The following is a 23,053-nucleotide window of genomic DNA, read 5'->3' on the forward strand; positions in this document are numbered from 1 at the left end:
TATATATACATGTATCAATATTTAAGTCACCTTTTTGCGTGTATTTTTAGATATCACGTTTAAAACAAAATAAACGTTATCGTATTGAGGTGAAATTTTGGAATAATCAGGGTTGAGTCATTTGTGTAAAAAGTGTACTACTACTATGTTCACCAAGGTGCCAGACACTGTATACGACCTTACATGCTTTCTTTTATTGTTGGTCAATACTAAAACGTTTAATTGTAAACAGATTTTGACATGTAAAACAACAACTTACTAGTAGAGGTCCATCTTATGACGCTGCCTTGAGCTTACATTACATTATTGTTGATCATTCTTTGTCACCATGCATTCATGCTTGAATCGTCTATATTAAGTTGGGCACATTACAAATATGACCTTCACTTGACATTGGCTTTCAGTTTTTGGCAAATATTTTTGGCCAAAGAGCTTTGCAAAACTTTGATAATTTTATATTTAACTTTTACTAGACTGTGGCCTTTGCAAAGCAATATCCCAAAATCTAATCACACCAGGCAAAGTATATGCTACAATTGCGTGGGAAGTTTTATTTGAAAAGACCCTGGATACAAGTGGTTAACGAGAATTCTTGACAGACTTGAAAAACTTGTTTTTGTCCTCTCCACTAGAGTTTCATTCTCTTGTGTCATCGGGCCACTGTTTCAAATCCATAACACGAATCAGCGAAACAGTTGACTCAATGACATCAAGGAATAGGACACCATTTGAGGGCCTAAACCAAGTTATGTAGACCTCGTTCACAAGCATACCACGGCAGTCATTTGCGATTAATGAGACTACATATATTTTTTAATTATTAATACATATTAGCATCAGTAGTATACTGGGGTATATTTCGTTTTGCTTTCAAAATACAGGAATTGTATTTGCTCTTGATATATTGTTATTGTTACGTTATATAATTGACCTAACATTGTCTACCTATTGTTAGTGTATATGTCTTTGTGAACTACCTTTTAATATGCTTACAATTCACACTGCTCACAGCCATAATTACCAATTACACATCTTGAAGAATATAGTCACTTCCCTTTTAACGCAAATATCAGAGGTCCACTTATTACTATATCAAATAGTTAAAATAATTACGAGTTTTATGTTCCAGTACGTCTACACTTGCTCTTTTGTGATCATTCTTGTTTATAGTTTATCATCTTATATTATGTACAGCCACACAACTACACATTTGCAGTTACTCGTCGATCATTTTCATAAATGTGAATCATGTGAACTCAGATGGATGCTTCTGGGGAAGCCCTTTTATGGTGTATGCAAAGGCATATGTAGCTATTTTTCAAAGGTGATAAAAATATATTATCATTTTTCTTATTTTAACTTGTACATGAAGCTAACTTTCTGCATCTGATTTGACGAAATAAGTTAGGGGATCTTTTAGCTAGAACATAATTTAGTACAACAACAAACATCAGTATAGTGTTTTATTATATTTATTGAGTTTATCATATAGGCTACTACATTGATAAGGTGTATATGCTAACTCGTACATAGACAACTCAGTCTATAAAGGAGACAATCCATAATGATTGTTCATGACGTCTATTACTACTTCATTTTCATTTTAATCCCGGGATACCCCATCGTTTTTCCGATGAATTCTCGGTTTTATCTTGATTCTGTTTCTTGATTGCATTATCATAATCTATCGTGTCTCTTCCAATTTTCTTAAGAAGCCCTCCGACTACCATATGTACTTATATCACTGACAGTGATATCAATACCAGCAACATTACAAGTCGAGTTGATGCCATTTCTACGTGGAAATACTCGGTATACATCAATACTCACTGTTGATAGAAAGAAATACGCTGAACATATTCACCAATTTTTATAAAAATGGAATTCAACGAGATGTTAACCGATATTTGATCGAATATTGATGTGATTAAAATGTTCACAGTAGGATTTATTACCCCAGGAATCTTCATACTGCGATATTGGAACAAGTTAATCTAATTGGACTATTGTTTATTCTATAACACCGTTATGTATATAATGCTATTCACAGTGAATATCACTTGAATACAATACCTGAAGCATTTATATTCTATTTTATTAAAAAAACGGAAATATTCAGCCTTACCTGTTATTGTATTGCGATTGAAATTACTGAAAATGGTATGGTATGGTACGTTGTTGCTATAAATACGTCTTGGATAAACAGGATTATGTTAATTGTCGACATGTTTTATTCATCAGGTGGTTATCTCAATGACAGAGGAAGGGGAAATAACATACTCGACTGTAGATCTTTAGACAAAAAGTCGTATAGGGCAATTTACAATTCCGGAGTATGTCCGTACGTCAATATGGAACGTGACATATCTGCTGGGTTGAAAAATCAAATGAACTGTGATTTCTGCTTTTTGATTATTTCATCCTCGCACAACAAACATATGTAATGGGTTGAAATATCCATTAATTGGAACGCTACGTTTTATAAAATGTTGTTAAACGACTTCCTTGTTTGTGAAATATGATTAAGGGCACCTGTTTTTATTTTCACCTCTTTGACATTATCATAATTTTGATAATCGAAAATAAAGTTCAATGAATTTAACGACTTCATTTGTAAGTAAAACGCTTAGGTGTCTGCACACAATGTTCCATATTTAACCATAATAACAGTTAAACTGGTAGTTGAAGGACATCTGCGAGAATACTAAGGGTACAGGAACCTCGACCTCAACCAGGCCTAACTACTGTTAGTGTCCAAGATGCCGTAATTTAACAAAGTGAAACAACATATTTTGCGAGATGTAGGTGGTTGTCGGTGGTGTGTGTTGGACAATAGACCAATGACATATCATACGATACAACATGATGTATCCATAAAACAAAGCATCCAGCTTAGTTCACTCCGTAAAATGTTGGTCGAATCTATGATTTTGCTGCCCAAAACAATTGCTTATATCTAAATAGTTTATTGCGCCTATGAACTACTTATATAAATGCACAGATCACATACATACATACTTTGTAAAGTTTATTCGTAGGAACTTTTTTCAAATATGGTGAATTTGTATATATATATACATTTATCAATATTTAAGTCACCTTTTTGCGTGTATTTTTAGATATCACATTTAAAACAAAATAAACGTCATCGTCATTGAGGTGAAATTCTGGAATAATCAGGGTTGAGTCATTTGTGTAAATAGTGTACTATGTTCAACAAGGTGCCAGACACTGTGTACGTGCTTTCGATGGTTTTAAACACAAACCTTTCTTGTGACAACAAATATTATACAGTTATATGTATGAACGAAACAACAATGTGTGCGTGTAAAGTAGGTATAAAAAGTGAAGAAATTTAAAATCCAGATATTAAAATAAATATATATTTATTTTGTATCCAGGGGTTGTCAAATGTTTGCACATTTGTAATCCAGACATCAAGAGGGCGCTATACTGAATACGAGTGTTAAATATATGTTTAATTTTTAAAATCCAATATGGCTGGAAAAGGCACGTATCCGCTGACTTTTTATTTGTAAAATCATCTATATAGTCTATAATATAATATGACAAGGTTCAAAATGGCAACTTTGTATTTAACTTCAGTACAACAGCCGAAGCAGTTTACCAATAATAATTCTGCAAATTAGGTGCATCAGATCAAACCGGGGTCAATAAGCACAGCAAGGTTGCAAGTTTGGAAGTATGACGTTCAGCGGATCAGCAACTAGTGTCAGTGTTTATGCTAAACTAAATGGGGACGAATATACACATGAAATAGTTCAAATTTGTTGGTTCTGTGGATTATTAAAACAAATCACGAAGATAGAAAATCTAGTAGTTGTTCACACTGCAAGACAAAAATCATAGTACTACATCATGTAAGATGCCTGCTGGAGTGAAGCAGTCAATATAACATTATTGTGGAAGGAATCATAGATGGGATAAATGTCCCACACATGGTATGCAATGTCATAACTGCAAGAAAATGAAGCATTTTTTCATCACATTGCATGCAAAGAAAACTGAAACCTAGACAAATTTACAGCATAGCTAAAAATAAGGTTGACGAATTCGAGAAAATACAGTTACTAACTCTGTCATCGAAATGAAAGTAAGGCCTTTTCCAAAGTAATGTTATGCCGAAATCGTTTATTTAAGGAAGAGAATTGCCAACAAAATCTGGGAGAAACATGTAATATTATTCTAGTGATATTTCTTAGTGACCTGATGAGCTACAGGTACATACAGGTAGAAAAGTCATTATGTACAACAAGGCAACAATAAAGCCTACGGAGAAATTACATCCCTACTTGGCTGCAGAATCATACAGCATATTGTGAAATCCATAGTTGATATTAGCTGATAATAGTCTAGTAAATGGGAATGGTAAATGGTATAAGGCGAGATTTTGAAAAAGTTACCATCATGACCAAAAGTTGAAGTCACGGATATCATCGCACCCAAGCCCTGCAAATGTGAAATCAGTAATGAAAATGTCTAAACCAATAGTTGTAACTGAAATCCATAAATTCGTTGCATTCGTCAGATATCTAAGCATGTTTCTACCAAGACTGATGGAAGTGTGAACCAATAAGAAACAAATAATCCCATGAGACAGCGAGTGATGTTCATCTCAAAACGCAAGTGGCGTATCTGCATGTACGTGAGTGACTAGGATACTACTCATTTTAGCTTATCTTCATGCTGCTACAAGGCTATTCACAGCCCAAATTACTTGCGTCGTAGCTAAAATTTCTCAGCATAGTAAAGGTATGCAAGCACAAGATAAATAAATTTGAAAGCAAAAAATGCAAACCTATTCGAAAAATATTTTGAAAAAATAGTGAAAATTTATTTATATCATAGAAAATATATTATCTATTTTGATCAACTTCATGTTTATGCATTTAAAATCCAAAGAAAATTAACTGGACTCAAGAAAATGATAAGTAATATGTTTATCTACAAGGCAAAAACGTAGAAACCCCAGTACAGTTGAACTATCGAGTCTACGTTTGAGCTATGATCCTATGTAAATGAGCAAGCATCACGTGACGGGCCGTCAGTTCATGTTACAGACAACTAGTTTAGCGCTGGAATAATGTCGCCTGCGTGTTACTACCAATAAATTATGTGGTAATCAATTGATTTGCCCATTGTCTTCAGCCAAAAAATTTTCTTGAGTGGTCCAGGCGAATTATAAACACTTTTCGACAAATAAGGGAATATATAACATTGATACAATAACTTGGAATCATCAACTGTTATTTCGCTCCGGATTTTAGTTAGTGTTCTTCATTATACAGCATGCATATGTACGTAATTATTAGTTTAACCTGGTGGACAAACAGCGCCTCTAGTTGCAGGTTTGGGTAAGCCTAGGTCAGAGGTCAGTTGTGTGTATAGGTATGTAAAAGTTGTCTGCATTACTGCCGTCGAGCACTCCTAATCCTGACTGATTTAAAGCCTCATAATTGTGTTTGCTGGGTCAATCTATAAATACGGTGAGAATATTATTTCTTGCAATTTGCTGTGTTCATGTCAGATTATAGCTCTGCATGAATATTTACTGTATGAATTCAGTGAATGTGAATTTACCCGCTTGAGGGCACTGTTTCTCAAGTCATGTCGTTTATCGTATGCTGTATTTTACTGTATGAATTATTGTGTACAGCAATTCACTTATTGACTGTTTTTGTCTGTTTGCAGTCAATCGTTGCTTGTCATGCAATATTGGGACTGTAATAAATTAGTTGCAAGTAATATTTGTGTATATTGATTTGTTTCATTCGTTGGCAAGTGACGCATTGGCAAGAGACACTCAGCTGACATTCTAATAGCAGTGGGCATTTTCATGGGTCACATGACACTTATATTGGACGCCAAGAATTTTGGAGTTTGTTCATAGTTCGCTACACAATTCATGGAATTGTATGAATGCATTGGAATGTTATTTGTGCTACACTGGTGTCAACAAGGTGTGTAAAATACTCATTATATGGGAGAGAATGTGTTGCTTTATTTAAAAAAAATACATATGGCTAAGATCACTGCCATATATTTTGCAAATAAATGTATAATTTGTGAACTAAAATTACTAATTACCTAAGTGATTAGTCATGGTGTTTGAAGAAAATAATGAGTTCACATGTTTTTCTTTGTCCTAAATTAAAAATATTTGTTTCTGCCATGGTGGGTGAATGTTTGTATTGATAGAACTGTATTTGTTTTCTTTAAAGATTACCTGTAAGAAAACCTGATAGATGGGAAACAATTGACAGTATACACAGCAATATTTAAAGAGAGTACTTCATTGAAACTGCGTAGTAAACATTAAAGGCCACCAAAAGGTGGGTCATTGAGGCAATTGCCTGTCGCTTTTCAGAGAAAACATTTCAGATGAGCGACTGTTAAATTATAAACATCAATAGCTAACTGTATGTACGTTTTTATTTGTAGAGGCGATGGAGACCTCAGAAACCACTTAGATTATAAAATAAAAGATTCTTTAACTTTATATGTCGTATACTTGTAAGCAACACATTTTTTAAATAATGATAATGTAATTTAGTATGGCAGTGGAAAAAATAAACATTTTTTTTTTTATTTACACAATGGACATGATATACCATAACCACCGATGCTCAAGAAGTCTGATTTTTTTTTTGGGGGGGGCTTGAAATGTGTTTTGTGTTTCATACTTCATGTTGTATGTTTTTTAATACCAATTGTTGATACTTTGATTTTGTGCTTCATGGGATATGGCTGTACTTATACACCCAGTGCATGTAAGACATTTAATTTTCAATAACTCATTTATTTTTATAATAATCTTTAATTTGTAATAAAGCGGATTGTGAATAGTGTTTTTTTTAGCAATGTATGTTCATTATTTTCAGAAACCTTTGATTCTAAAAATATATTTATACTCACAATCCAGTGACTGCTGATGATTCTGTTCAAAAAGTATTTACACTAAGCATTTATTTATAGATGCATTTTAACGTGTTTTTTTTATAAATACGCTTTAAAAATATTTATACTACGCGATACATAGTAAAATGCATTTTAAACGCATTTATTTCCAAACAAATATGGATCAATATTATAAACATGTTTAAAACGCATTTTAAACTTTATCAAGTGTCGAAAACATGGCAGTTTAAGGCTATTTAAGTCAAGCAAAAGTTGCAGTGAGAGGCTCACCAGGCAATTAAGCCATTCTGGACGAAAACAAAAGTGGAAATTATATGAATAATTGAATGATACTCAAAAATGAATGAATGAATTAATGAATGAATGAATTAATGAATGAATGAATGAACCTTCCGGAGAATTGCATGATTTTCCTTCCATGTGTTTTTTAAAGTTTCTCACAAAATTCCTCATCTAGGTAAAAGGATAAATTGGCCAATAAAAGAGTACATTCTCATTGAAATGTCAATGCTTTGTTGAAAGACATGGCCACCAAATCCCATGAATATGTTGTCAAGCAAATATTCAAATATACTGACGATGTTATCATCTGTGTGTACATGTTTATCATTAAAAATATTTAAATCGGAGTGGAAATATATAATATTGTATTTCATGAATAATGAATTTCATGTTGAGATGTTGAGCGAGGTATGGTATTATTTTACAGCGTTACTGAATTTCAAAGTTGTTATAAAATAAACTCAAACAAACCACATATTTTGTTTAATCTGCAATTATTATTTATTTTCAACGTTTATGTTTATTGATTATTTGTTATATTACTCCACGTGCAATGAGTGGCATTTGATTTTTAAATGCAACCAGTCTATCTCTCTTTGGGACTTGTGTCTCCGTGCTTCCAAAAACAATGAATACAAGATGAATTTTCTCACTCCAGCTATTTCTTTTTTTCTCTTGATCTTAGTGATAACCTTGTTTCATTTAATGTACGTAACTATTTATACCACATTTCCCATAATTATATAACCCATTTACTCTCTAGTTTACCTAATACCGGATTCTGCCGTAAATTCGTCCTGGGCCGTTAAACGGCAGTTTGGGTTTTCAAAAAAATAAAATAGGACCAAGAAATCGCCCAGGTTGTTGTTTTTTAAATATTTTGGTGTCATTTTTCGGATATTTCAATCTTTCCTGACGCCTAAAATAGAGTCTATTTAAGTTTTTATTTCAAGAGTATGTTTATTGTGACTAGAGTGACATTGTTTCTACAATGAGCTGTTATCATTGTAAACAATGTTAAATTATTAAATTATTCTTCTAATGCTCGGATTAGCTTTTGAAAACAACTATATTTTGACTTGAAAAAAAAATCATCCCGTTTTCCCATCAAAATCCAAGACAAAATATCGTACTACAACATCGGCAAATCTCTTCCGCGTTGCGTTCAGTAACATTAACTTATTTAAATGAGCTATGGTAATTCGAACACGTTGGCATCATCCAGCATTTTGATTGGTTAATTAGCGATTTGACCTATTAGGTCATGCAAGAGAAGAACAACGGCGGATACTCGACAGCATCGATCGTTAAAATGCGACCGGAATCATTTGCCTACCATGAAAATAAGTTATTATAATCAATACTGAGTAATAATCAACAATTGTGAAACGCAGCATGACCGGATTGCGCAACCATGATCATTTGCTGCTACCGTGACGCAATGCAGTTGTGTTCGTTTTTATTTGAAACTTCGTTTAAAATATACTTACCAATAAAATTTAAAAAAATGTATTTGACGTACCAGGTTCTTTAATGTGATTTTTTTGGAGAAAAATGACACTGGGTGACATTGTAATGAAATTTTAGGCGGTCTACTTTTTAATTCAGCAAGAAAAACATGTATCAAATTTTAGATTAGCTTCTGCAATAGATTCTTTCGTCTTGGGTGGCCCAACTGCCGGCGTTCAAGTCCCCAAAAAATATTTGATGATCTTTTTATGAAATTGTTAACCCCAAATTTACGGCAGAATCCGGTATATTCCTAAACACCAACACTTACAATTAACCAACATAACCATGAAAAATATTGCACGATTCAATTAAAACCATCTCTGACGTCACATATTCAACACTAATTCTTTCGCTTCTGAAATCGGATGAAGAAAGGCATGATTTTCGTCATACCAAGGGACTTGATATTAGCGTCCTTGACGAGATATATATTGTAATGCTGCAGTAAATTTGCAAAGAAAATAAACAACTCCATTTTAGCTAACTGTTGACCGAGACAGGCACGTGGAAGGAAATAAATAAATAAATAAATAAATAAATAAATAAATAAATAAATAAATAAATAAATAAATAAATAAATAAATAAATAAATAAATAAATAAATAAAAAGGGATTTGCCTTTTTCGGGTAAGCGTCATGTATATGGTTGGATGATTGGTTATTGAAGTTTGTATCAATGTTATTGTCGAGTATCTGATCTTTGACACACGAATGTTTTGATAGAAAATACAGATGTTTTAGAATATAATACACATGTTTTAAATTTAAACAGTGTGCTTTTTATTAAAACAGTGTATTTTAATGAAAAAAAGAGTCATATTGTCCCTATAAATTATAAAAACTTTTACTATGCACAAAGGTACGAAACATTAAACAATATGATAACTATGCTGGCAGAAACATAATATTTCAAATGTGAAACAGTTTATGTCCGTTTACTTCGAAACACCCGACACCCCTTGTATGTATACCCCGTGGTCTATGTATATTGTTTTGAGTTTACATTTATTTTTTCAATGGAAATTTGCTCGATGATCTACGATTGAATATGCTATTTCTTGGTCTCCCATTATGCCAATATGTTAGAGGTCACGCATCTAGTACTTTTGTGAGGTTATTGTTAATAATAATGTGAGGTAATTACGAGGATAACTCAAAGTATGCAGGAAGACAGTACAGCGGAGAATCGACCGACGCGCAGCAGCGTACTGTCTGCGTGCATAATTTGAGGTATCCTCGAAATAACCTTATTATTATACATCTTTTCCTTCCAAGGATACATTATGGGAATGTCGAAATCAAAAAAGTTTAGAACAGAGTCAGCAAACTACTTTGTGTGGAATCCGTTCAAACTCTGGTGGCAGCTATGTTTGTTTTTATTATTAAACGACGCTTAGGCGCGTAATTATTCCATATTTGGAATTCGCATTTCCACTATGATAGGATGAAAATATCCCATAAAATACCGCAAAATGTCGGGACACTCTGTAACTTATAGCGTTACGGTGACAAATGTATAATAATATTCAGTATTCGCTATGTTACATTCTTTTTGAACTGCTTGTCTCTTTTGGGGATTTCGAAATTCCCAATGATAAGAATATGTCCCACTCGCAAATGATTTCCGGATGTATGTATAGAGCCTCGAACAGAACAAAAATGTGCATAATCTTTAAGCAATTGTTTTAGTTATGTATATATGTACTTACCTATTCCAAATGGCAAGTGTACACGGCTTTGTTGAGTGAAAACTCCATTATTATCCAGATTTCTCTCAGGATCGAACTTCATAGGATTGGGCCAGTATTTTCCGTCTCCCTGCACGGACCACAAGTTTGGCACTACATAAGTTTTCTTGGGAATAAAATAACCACAGATCGATGTGTCTTCATTGGTCATACGAGGGATGCCGAATGGCGAGTTGGGGCGAATTCGAGTAGCTTCAAATAGAACTGCATTTAGGTAATGAAGATTGTATCTGTCATTTGCATCTGAATCTCTATCAGGACCAATTACACGATCTAGTTCTGTTTGTACCTTCTTCTGCACTTCTGGGTGATACACCATCATTAATGTTGTCCATGTGAGTACATCACCAACTGTCTGGTTGCCGAAAAATATGTCGAGTAGGGCTAATATTAAAAAGTCATTGCTGAACTCCAACTCGGGCTGATCACGTCTCGCTTCAATCTCATCCAAGTAGCAGTCGATATAGTTTTTCCTGGCTGGTTTGTAAGAGTTTCCAAGTTTCTTCCGCAGTGCAAGTCTGTTCTCAATTTGACCTCTGATAAATGTACGTGCTACAAATATATGGCTGAGTACCCGTTTAGTGCTTCCAAATGGGATTTTGACCAATAAGGAAAAAATGGTCATCATGACAGCTGGGTTGGTATCCAAGGAGAATCCTTCTAATGCGTCAAAAAATTGTATAGCCTTTTTGTCATTATACTCGAATATATTACCAAAAATAAATTGACACTGGATGTTACAGACAGAATGATGGTAGAATATATCAGGATCAAAGGATTCGCCTTTTTTAGTATCAATCAATTCCTTCATCACACATTTTACCTCTGTTTGAATTATCTTGTAATAGTCATCCGTTTTTCCCCAACCAAACTCACGGATTAAAACTCTAGTAAACTTCCTATGCTCCTGCCAGTGTACACCTCTAGCGTAAGCTATTCCTATAAAAAGATAATTAGCTTTCATTATATACACTCAACCCGTTATATGAAACACATTCTCCACGTTTTCCCTACTTGTCCAGGTCGATTTAGAGCAATAGTTGCCAATATATATATATATATATACAGCGATTTTGTAACGTTTCGTAATATTGAAAGTGGCATAACCATTATGATAGTAGGTTGTTCAGAGCTCGAAACACATCAAATTGGGACAACGCACGCTAGCGACAAAAAGTTCATACCAAATAACTTTTTTCCCTTTTTCATTGATTTATTATGAATCCTGAGAATTGTTATTTCTGGAACAATAAATCTGCTCAATTTCAAAGAATCGAGTAATTATGTCAAAATAATGCTCATTACTATTATAATAATGTGTTAACACGGATATTTAGGGAACTAGGCGCACGAAATGAAAATAATGATGAAGAGTATATATAAAACGTGACACATGTATTCCATCACATTGTCTTAACCGACAATATGCTTCCCCGGTACCGCTATTCATTTTCAATTAGTTAATTTGAAAAGTAGATCTAGAGCAGTACGTGATTGGTGTTCTTTTGAACGCCATAATCTGTCTTTCTTAAATTTGGTTGGCAACATTTTTGCAATTTGGTCGGTAACTCACAGTTGTGTCTGTAAGGATTGAAATAAATTTAATTTTATAATATTCATATGCATATAAAAAGTCTTTCTTACCATGATTATACGGAGCTTTTATTGTGTGTAAAATTGTATTAAAATTGACGTCATAGAATCAAATTACGTATGTCCATCTAATCACTGTAATTCACTGCCCGCGGTTTCTTATTTGGTATAGTACGATATGGCGTAACGAAAAACGTGTCTGCTTACAATGGAGAGGCGCATTTGAAGAGTTGCAATTTCTAATATATCGTGTTTCATGTTATATCTTCGTAAATTTGTCTGTTATTTGACACAGGATTTGATCAGAATTTTCGATAAAATAGATTATCTCTGCGCTCTAAAGTTAAATGTTAAATATTTCTCATTGAATCATTTAACAGTACACATCGTAATCAAATTATATCATTGCTTTTTTGGCCAACCATTTGACTGTTCTCCTTATCTATCTATGTATTTGTAACAGTAGACGAAATGACGGAAAAGAATGTGACACTGTTTAAGAAGCTGGGACAATTATCATGATTCTCTTGTTATCAACAATATCTCAAATTTGAAAATCTCGTTCAAGGGCTTCTTTTGTGGTTAATTTCCAGTTGTTCCACGCTCCTTCTTCTAATAATTAAGTTAGTTGAATTGTTTTTCTCTCGAAAATACGGTTCTCAACGTTTTCCATGCAAATAGGCGAATTTTAAATATAAGTTTGTTGAAGGATGAAATTGAGAGCAATGTTTAATGACCGTAAGATGTTTCTCACCTCTTCCTTGGTTGTCCAGAATCTCAATCTGAATGTTGACAGATCTTTCATTGAAACTCTCGTTCTGTCTCAACAGAGCTTGCTTAATTGCATCATAACCATTCAACACAACCACTTCTTTTGTGCCTAGCTGTAGTCTGTACACGTTGCCGTATCTTTTGGCAATGTTCATCATATCCTGCCAAGGGTTTCGACTCCATATCATGTGCAGGTTTCCGATGATGGACAGGACAGGTGGAAGAGGTGGTAGTATTTTTCCACAGCGATAATTTGACCCTTGTCCATAATGTCCAGGAGATGAATATAAAAATGATGGTGCCTAAAACGATGGTTGTAACATCATTAAGAACTGTACTCATGGTAGCAGCAATTTGTAGACGCCGGACTTCAACTGGCTAACTAATTTTCTTCTTAACTGTCCTAGCAAGACAAGTATCATAAGGTACACGTGATTAATGTGGTAGTGACAGACGGTCGATCGAAAAAAAACTACGGTATCACGGTAAAATTATTTATAGATTTTATAGATTTATTTCCTTTGTAAAAAAGATCGAATTAAAATAGTGTTGATCAAAAGATTATAGTGTTATCGCAAAAAGGCGAAAATTGTATCTTTATATGCATTCTTAACATAAAGTATTATTTTATACTGTCAGTGTGTTATTAATAAATGTGTTATGTGTAATTGCTACCAATGCGTTCTGACGTTTCTAACAATTATCAATCAAAAAATACCACGTGTTTTGGCGTAGAATAATTATGACCAGATACATTTACGTTTGTATAAGAAAAGTTATTTAAGAACCGATCTTGATAAAAATTTGTGTTACGCCAAAACTCCATACAGACGCTATTGTAAATGTGTATAACAACTACTCTGCGTTGTATATATATTTTTCCTTCAATTTTGCAACTCGAAATATTTTTGTATGTAAATTATTAATTTATTTTCATACCATATGAGGCTATTTTCACTAATGCAATATTATTAAAATGTATTTGTATGTCATATATATACTTGAAATTTATCTGTCATTGGCATCGCTACATTTCTTTGAAAATTAATTCCATCGAATCCATGTCCCATGCTACCAATTGAATCAAAACAAGCAGCTTTACGAGCAAGATGTATGAGGCTGTAACTTTCTTCTCCAGAAATGATATAGTGAGTTGATCGTAAACCGGATCACGAATTTCGATGTTATATTTATCCTAGGTATCTGCTTTCATTAACAAAACTGTGTGACATACCAGCACCTTAGTCAACCGAATACGTCGCTCTGGTTGACCAGCAAAATTACATGTCGAGTTGATGCCATTTTTAACCGAAAAAAGTTCCTTTATTGTTGGTCAATACTAAAGCGTTTAATTGTAAACAGATTTTGACATGTAAAACAACAACTTACTAGTAGAAGTCCAACCTATGACGCTGCGTTGAGCTTACATTAACATTATTGTTAGTCATTCTTTGTCACCATGCATTCATGCTTGAATTGTCTATATTAAGTTGGGCACATTACAAATACGACCCTCACTTGACATTGGCTTTTAGTTTTTGGCAATATTTTTGACCAAAGAGCTTTGCAAAACTTTGATAATTTTAAATTTAACTTTTACTATACTGTGGCCTTTGCAAAGCAATATCCCAAAATCTAATCACACCATGCAAAGTATATGCTACAAATGCGTGGGAAGTTTTATTTGAAAAGACCCTCGATACAAATGGTTAACGAGAATTCTTGAAGGGAAAGACTTGTTTTTGTCCTCTCCATTAGAGTTTGATTCTCTTGTGTCATCGCACCACTGTTCCAAATCCATAACATGAATCAGCGAAACAGGAGACTCAATGACATCTGAGAATTGGACACCATTTGAGTGCCTAAACCAAGTTCTGGCAGCCGTTTTCGATTAATTTGCAATTCACACTGATCACAGCCATAATTACCAATTACACATCTTGAAGAATATAGTCACTTTCCCTTTAACGCAAATATCAGAGGTTCATTTATTACTATTTAAAATAGTTTAAATACAAATTACGAGTGTTCAGGTAACAGGTAACGTTTATGTTCCAGTACGTCTACACTTGCTCTTTTGTGGTCACACTTGTTTATAGTTTATCATCTTATATTATGTACAGTCACACAACTATACATTTGCAGTTACTCATCGATCATTTTCATACGTTCATGGGTGATTCATGTGAACTCAGATGGAGGCTTCCGAGGGAGCCCTTTTATGGTGTATGCAAAGGCGTATGTAGCTACTTTTTCAAAGCTGATAAAAAATATATTATCATTTTTCTTATTTTAACTTGTACATGAAGCTAACTTTCTGCATCTGACTTGACAAAGTAACTAAGGGGGATGTTATAGCTAGAACATAATTAAGTACAACAACAAACATCAGTATAGTGTTTTATTATATTTATTGAGTTTATCATATAGGCTACTACATTGATGTGTATATGCTAACTCATACATAGACAATGCAGTCCACTAGGGAAACAATTATGGTTGTTTATGACGTCTATTAATACTTCATTTTCATTTTAATCCCGGGATATCCGATTGTTTTTCTGATGAAATGTCGGTTTTATCTTCATTCTGTTTCTTGATCGCATTATCATCATCTTTCATGTCTCTTCCAATTTCCTTAAGAAGCCCTCCGACTACCATATGTACTTGTTTCACTGACAGTGTTATCAGGACCAGCAACATTACAAGTCGGGTTGATGCCATTTCTACGTGGAAATACACGGTATATATCAATACTCACAGCTGATAAAAAAAAATACGCTGAATATATTCACCAACATTCATAAAAATGGAATTCAACGAGATGTTAACCGATATTTGAACAAACATTGATGTGATTAAAATTTTCACAGTAGGATTTATTACCCCACGAATCTTCATACTGTGATATTGGAACAAGTTAATCTAATTGGACTATTGTTCATTTGATAACACCGTTATGTATATAATGTTATTCACAGTGAATATCACTTGAATACAATATCTGAAGTCTTTCTATTGTATTTTATTAAAAAAACGGAAATATTCAGCCTTACCTGTTATTGTATTGCGATTGAAATTACTTAAAATGGTATGGTATGGTACGTTGTTGCTATAAATACGTATTGGATAATCAGGATTATGTTAATTGTCGACATGTTTTATTCATCAGGTGGTTATCTCAATGACAGAGGGATGGGGAAATAACATACTCGACTGTAGATCTTTAGACAAAACGTCGTATAGGGCAATTTACAATTCCGGAGTATGTCCGTACGTCAATATGGAACATAAATACGTGACATATCTGCTGGGTTGAAAAATCAAATGAACTGCGATTTCTGCTTTTTGATTATTTCATCCTCGCACAACAAACATATGTGATGGGTTGAAATATCCATTAATTGGAACGCTACGTTTTATAAAATGTTGTTAAACGACTTCCTTGTTTGTGAAATATGATTAGGGGCACCTGTTTTTATCTTCACCTCTTTGAAATTATCATAATTTTGATAATCGAAAATAAAGTTCAATGAATTTAACGACTTAACAATAATAACAGTTTAACTGGTAGCTAAAGGACATCTGCGAGAATACTAAGGGTACTGGAACCTCGACCTCAACCAGGCCTAACTACTGTTAATGTTCAAGATGCCGTAATTTAACAAAGTGATACAACAGATTTGGCGAGATGTAGGTGGTTGTCTGAGGTGTGTGTTGGACAATAGACCAATGACATATCATACGATACAACATGATGTATCCATAAAACAAATCATCCAACTTAGTTCACTCCGTAAAATGTTGGTCGAATCTATGATTTTGCTGCCCAAAACAATTGCTTATATCTAAATAAGTTATTGCGCCTATGAACTACTTATATAAATGCACAGTTCACATACATACAGAAACTAGCTTTTGTAAAGTTTATTCGTAGGAACTTTTTTCAAATATGGTGAATTTGCATATTTAAGTCACCTTTTTGCGTGTAATTTTAGATATCACATTTAAAACAAAATAAACGTAATCGTATTGAGGTGAAATTCTGGAATAATCATGGTTGAGTCATTTGTGTAAATAGTGTACTAGTGTACCTGCTTTCGATGATTTTAAACACAAACCTTTCTTGTGACAACAAATATTATTCAGTTATATGTATGAACGAAACAACAATGTTTGCGTCTAGAGTAGGTATAAAAAGTGAAGAAATTTAAAATCCAGATATTAAAATAAATATATATTTGTTTGCACATTTGTAATCCAGACATCAAGAGGGCACTATACTGAATACAAGTGTTAAATATATGTTTAATTTTTAAAATCCAATATGGCTAGAAAAGGCACGTATCCGCTGACGTTTTTATTTGTAAAATCATCTATATCATCTATATAGTCTGTAATATAATTTGACAAATTGGCAACTTTCTATTTAACTTCAGTACAACAGCCGAAGCAGTTTACCAATAAATATTCTGCAAGTTAGGTGCATCAGATCAAACCCGGGGTCAATAAGTACAGCAAAGTTGCAAGTTTGAAAGCATGACGTTCAGCGGATCACCAAGTAGTGTCAGTGTTTTACGCTAAACTGAAGGGGGACGAACGTACAAGTGAAATAGTTCAAATTTGTTGGTTCTGTGGATTATTAAAACAAATCACGAAGATAGAAAATCTAGTAGTTGCAACAAACCTAGACAAATGTACAGTATAGCTGAAAATAAAGTTGATGAATTCGAGAAAGTGACTAACTCTGTCATAGGAATCAAAGTAAGGCCCTTTCCAAAGTAAGGTTATGCCGCGATCAATTATTTAAGTAATAGAATTGCCAACAAAATCTGTGAGAAACATGTAATATTATTCTAGTGATATTTCCTAGTGACCTGAAGAGCTACACATACAGGTAGAAAAGTCATTATGTACAACAAGGCAACAATAAAACCTACGGAGAAATTACATCCCTACTTGGCAGCAGAACCATACAGCATATTGTGAAATCCATAGTTGATATTAGCTGATAATAGTCTAGTAAATGGGAATGGTAAATGGTATAAGGCGAAAGCTACCATCATGACCAAAAGTTCAAGTCACGGATATCATCGCATCCAAACCCTGCAAATGTAAAATCAGTAATGAAAATGTCTAAACCAATAGTTGTAACTGAAATCCTGAAATTCGTTGGATTCGTCAGATATCTAAGCATGTTTTTACCAAGACTGGTGGAAGAGTGAACCATTAAGGAAGAACTAATCCTACGAGACAGCGAGTGATGTCCATCTCAACACAAGTCGTGTATCTAAGACAATGGATTGCTTGAAACATCAGAGGAATGTGAGGAATTAACTAGAAAGTGGGGTTTTGAGCAGAAATCATTTGAGAAAAGCACATGAGAAATATATATCCAATAGACGTTTGGTTAATAGGCCCAAGAGTAATTGAACTAGGGTAATAGACTTTTGATTAATTGACCTATAAGTAACTGATATCTAAGTAATTGACCTTTGAGTAATTAACCTAGGGAAATAGATGTATGGTTAATTGGCCAATAAGTAATTGAACTAGGGTAATAGATTTTTGATTAATTGACCTATAAGTAACTGACATCTAAGTAATTGACCTTTGAGTGATTAACCAATGGAAATAGACGTATTGGCCCAAGAGTAATTGAACTAGGGTAATATACTTTTGATTAATTGACCCATAAGTAACTGATATCAGAGTAATTACGCTTTGAGTATAGAGTATTTGAATTAGGTTAATAAACTTTTGATTAATTGACCTATAAGTAACTGACATCTAAGTAATTGACCTTTGAGTAATTAACCTAGGGAAATAGACTTTCGATTAATTGACCTCCAGGAAATGCATATGTAAAATTCTAGTAGTAACGTGAGAACACCATGTAATCTAGTAATGATTAAATGATTCGGTCGTATTGATAAAAGGCCTCAATACTCGAAAGACTATCTAGAGAACTTAAATAGGAAATTAACATAGTGAACCTTACTTAAAGCGGGGCAATCGTCACCTGCGCATGCGGGAACAGCTATAGCGTGTCGTTGGTTACAAACAAGCGTCTACCTATGAACCTTTGCGATTTAGAACGCGCATGCGCATGTGACGACCCCTTCGCTTTAAATTAGAAGACACTCCAACTTATACTCGAAATCATCATTTCGAAAAATGGGCCCAGCGGATAAAATGATCACATCATTCTAAACTCTACTTTGGGTAAACAGTTCTGTGATATATACAACAGTTACAATACTCCAGTTTCTGGAGTCCTTTGTAACCATCCACGCTGAATGAAAAAACGGACAAAACACGTGACAGAAATACACGAATTTGGGATAGTCGTTTATTCAATATCTCATGTGATTGTTTACGTGCGACTCGTCGAAAAACTAACAACAAATAATATAAAAATTTTAAAAATGGCCTATACCTATGTCGGATTTTAATTCGTAAAATTAAATCAAAACTAATTTCTTCCATCCACCATAGTCTTGTTCGGTGGATCTGAAAATAAAAACACAAAGCGCCCATAAGAAGTGTTACTTTTACACATTAGTTACCATGGTAAAACGGATGACCACCATTGAAACAGATAAATTAACTTATCTCAGCCTATTCAGTTGGTTCAATACATAATTTCAAATTACCTGTACCTTGGTTGTCTGGGACATCATTGTAACTTTAAAATAAATATTCAACACGTGACCCTGTTGCTTGAACACTTAATGCCCGCGGCCAGCTTACGTCTTATACATTGCTGAATGCTCCCTTGTCGTTTCAAGACACCCGTGTTACAATAACATTTCACTGTAATGAGAGTAAATCGCTTACCTGCATCTCACAGCTAGTTTCTGGTCAGCAGTAATACACACAGCAGACTTCCAGTAAATAGAAATACACTGTGCTGTACCATCACACCGTGATTGCCGGCTTCTAATAAAAGAGAAAACAAACGATAGACAAATTCATTAAAATGTTTGTTCTCGTGAACATTTTCTGGCCGATTGTCCCAGTGCAGGCAATGTTTAGATATTGGCCGTGAAATATATTTATTCAAAATACCAAACTTATGCACCACGGAGCTGTACACTGATAGAGTATGGGCTCATCTCATTTTTCAACTAATATACTATACATACTATTCAGATATACTGTCAAAACACTCAACAAACTCAAACGCATCGATGTCGTCCCATAGCAACGTTCACCGACGGTTAACGCACAGCAAATGGTTGTATCGTCTATTCATAGTTCCCTCTTGGAGAACTGATACCGCTAATCATTTGGATGCCAACATAGGCACTTTAATTTGTGTGCATTATATGATGCCTGGCCAAGTACGCCCTCTGTGTTGATATACTTTATTTGAAAATGTCTCCCGTGATCTCGTTGACAGCGAGAATTCACGTGAGTTGCTTTTATTAATTTATCTACTGTTCCACTGTCCTATGTAACCACAGAACACAAGTATATCACATGATGCTCTCGGTTTCAACGAGATTTCGTCGGTCATTTGCAAATAAGATCCCTTTATTATCCACGGTTCATGGAACATCATGAAAAGATGGCGACGGAGATGAGGGGACATGTAGGGAAAATAAAATGCTGAAATAAAACCTAAATTATTTACCACAGTCCAATGCGTCATCCTCGAGGGTAACACAGTACTTGTCGTTGTCATGGTTACTGTCTTTGGTGTATGCTACATCTACAACAAAACACGACTTTGTATATGATGCACATTTTTCATCGACGCTCGTTGGCACCACGACTGTAACCTGGCCCGAAATGTTTTCATCGTCCGCGGAGACAGTCACGTCGGAAGTGCTGTACTCTTCAGACAACGCAGTCGTTTCGTCATCACTGGCGAAGAAGGTACGGAATCCTTCCACATCAACACCGCCTTCACTCTGGGTTAAGTTCGCCTCAAAGGAGAGGGTGGTTTCCAGTACAGATATGGCAACTGACGTCAACGCCACGTCTGAAGAGAAATGTAATGGTTAAAAAATGGAAATAACACCAAATATTGATGTCAATATCTTAAAATAAAATCTGCGCAACTCTTGGCTCAGTTGAAGTTTGTTTGTGAGTGATTCTATCAGATAAATCAAAGAAAGCTTAGAAAGAACTCCCATGTGCTGAGAGTATTGGAGACACATTAAATATAATTCGAAATTACTTAGCTGAAAACTAATTATGCAAATCAGAAAATTAATATGACCAGATTTGAGTGTAAAACTAATGAGGTCTGCGCAATGTAACAGAAAATCTATGTCTCCAAGTTTAATTGAAATGTGATTAGAACCAAAAAATTATGAATTATTATGCTTATTAGGGAATTAATATGAACAGATTTTTACCCCAAACTAATTAGGTTTGTACATTGTCCTAGAGCATCTTTGTACTAAGTTTCATTGAAATGGAATAATTAGAACCGTGAAAACTCCAAAATTTCGACCCCTCTAAAAATTCGCCCGCCTATTTATTTGCCGGGTTTCGGTGTTTTATTTACCTCCAAATTTTCGACTCCACTAAAAATTGTCGACTCATTCTTATTCGAAAATTGCGACCAGTTTTAGTTTTCCCCCAAACGAAAAAAAACGATGTGAGCGTTCAAACGGGACCTTCCTCAAAGGCATGAATCCGGGTTTCTGATTGACTGAGAGATTTTTATTTTATTGGTAACGAAAATATATTCTAAATAAACGAAGTTTCAAATAAAAACGAACACAAAAATCTCGGCATGCTGCGTTTCTGAATTGTTGATTATTACTGTACTCAGTAGTGATTATAATAATGTACACAAAATAAATTTGTTGAATGGTTATGAAATACAAATAAAAGTCAACTTAGTTTCATCGTAAGCGAATGATTCCGGTCTCGTATAAACGTTTGATGCTGTAGGATATCCGCCATGTTCTCTTAGGTCAAATAGGTCAAATCGCTAATTAACCAATCAAAAAGCTGGATGATGCCAACGTGTTCAAATTACCATAACTTATTTAAATATGTTAATGTTATTGAACGCAATGCGGAAGAGATTGATGTTGTAGTACGATATTTTGGCTTGGATTTTGATGCGAAAACGGCATGATTTTTTTTAAATAAAAAAATTAGTTGTTTTTAAAAAATAAACTGGTCATCTGAAGAATAATTTAACATTGTTCACAGTGATAACAGCTCATTCTCGAAAGGAAGCTTACCCGCTCACGCTAGTCACGATAAAAATCATACACGTGTACTCTTGAATAGACAGACGTCAATGACTACGGTAAAACTTAGACTCTATTTTAGCCGGCAGGATTGATTGAAATGTCCGAAAAATGACGCCAAAATACACCTTAAAAGTCCCATTTTATTTTCTTAAATCCCATTTTATTTTTTAATCCAAGGGCGAATTTACGGCAGAATTTGGTCCCTCAAATAAGGGACACGTGAGCTTTGATTCTAACCGGATACATTGCACTGGGTCGGGGAGATCGTTTGCTAAACTTCCATGTATCTTTTGTCCAATGGGTACCTGTACTTCGAACATTCGCAAGTTTTCCTAGGTAGTGCGAGACAGCTTTGTCTTTTGACCTATTAGTTTTGTGCTGACCTCTTCTCCGCGTCTTGATGTTTTGTTTTGCTTGTCATAATACTCACTGATTGATGACTTTGTTTAGATTTTGAGTTACAACTCGGCCACGACCTTTGCTTTTACCGTGAAACATGAGGAAGTTTACGTCAATTGACGGACATTGCATTTTTTAAAAACTAATGAAGCACACTGTCTATCATCCCCATTTTTTTTTGCTGATTTCTATTCTGAAAAATTCGACCGTCCGAAAATGCACCTTAATTTTGACTCTAAAAACACGTCACATTTCTAACACCAATTATTTAAAACCGGTCGAAATTTTTGAGTTTTTACGGTACTTTAGATATCAGTGTGAAAGCTTAAAATTGGTTAATTATGCAAATTAGGTAATTAATATGTACAGATTTTAACCCACAATTATTCAGGTCTGTCTATTGTCCTACAGCATCCATGTACATTCATTGATATGTGATGTATAGTACCTGAGATATCAGTGTGAAAGTTGGTTAATTATGCAAATTAGGTGATTAATATGCACAAATATTTACCGGAAACTAATTGGGTCTGCATAATTCTAGATTCATTGAAATGTGATGATTAGTACTTTAGATATCAGTAG

The 23,053-nt window shown here is 34.2% G+C and overlaps 1 protein-coding gene and 1 long non-coding RNA gene across 2 annotated transcripts; both read right to left on the minus strand.

Moving 5' to 3' along the window:
* Nucleotides 1-9,073: 9,073 nt before the first annotated feature.
* Nucleotides 9,074-13,915, minus strand: LOC102810398 (cytochrome P450 2C23-like). The gene is made up of 4 exons (XM_085494425.1): nucleotides 13,847-13,915; nucleotides 12,829-13,147; nucleotides 10,442-11,420; nucleotides 9,074-9,242 (listed from the first exon to the last, which is right to left on the minus strand). Exons 1-4 carry the CDS (start codon nucleotides 13,913-13,915, stop codon nucleotides 9,074-9,076), a joined length of 1,536 nt encoding a protein of 511 aa, XP_085350551.1.
* Nucleotides 13,916-15,239: 1,324 nt separating this feature from the next.
* LOC144356511 (uncharacterized) lies at nucleotides 15,240-15,922 on the minus strand. The gene is made up of 2 exons (XR_013421441.1): nucleotides 15,902-15,922; nucleotides 15,240-15,571 (listed from the first exon to the last, which is right to left on the minus strand). It is a non-coding gene; the product is annotated as an uncharacterized LOC144356511 (long non-coding RNA).
* Between the last annotated feature and the right edge of the window lie 7,131 nt (nucleotides 15,923-23,053).

This window comes from Saccoglossus kowalevskii, chromosome 20 (genome assembly GCF_978046115.1).
Source record: "Saccoglossus kowalevskii chromosome 20, keSacKowa6.1, whole genome shotgun sequence".
Classification (NCBI taxonomy): Eukaryota; Metazoa; Hemichordata; class Enteropneusta; family Harrimaniidae; genus Saccoglossus; species Saccoglossus kowalevskii.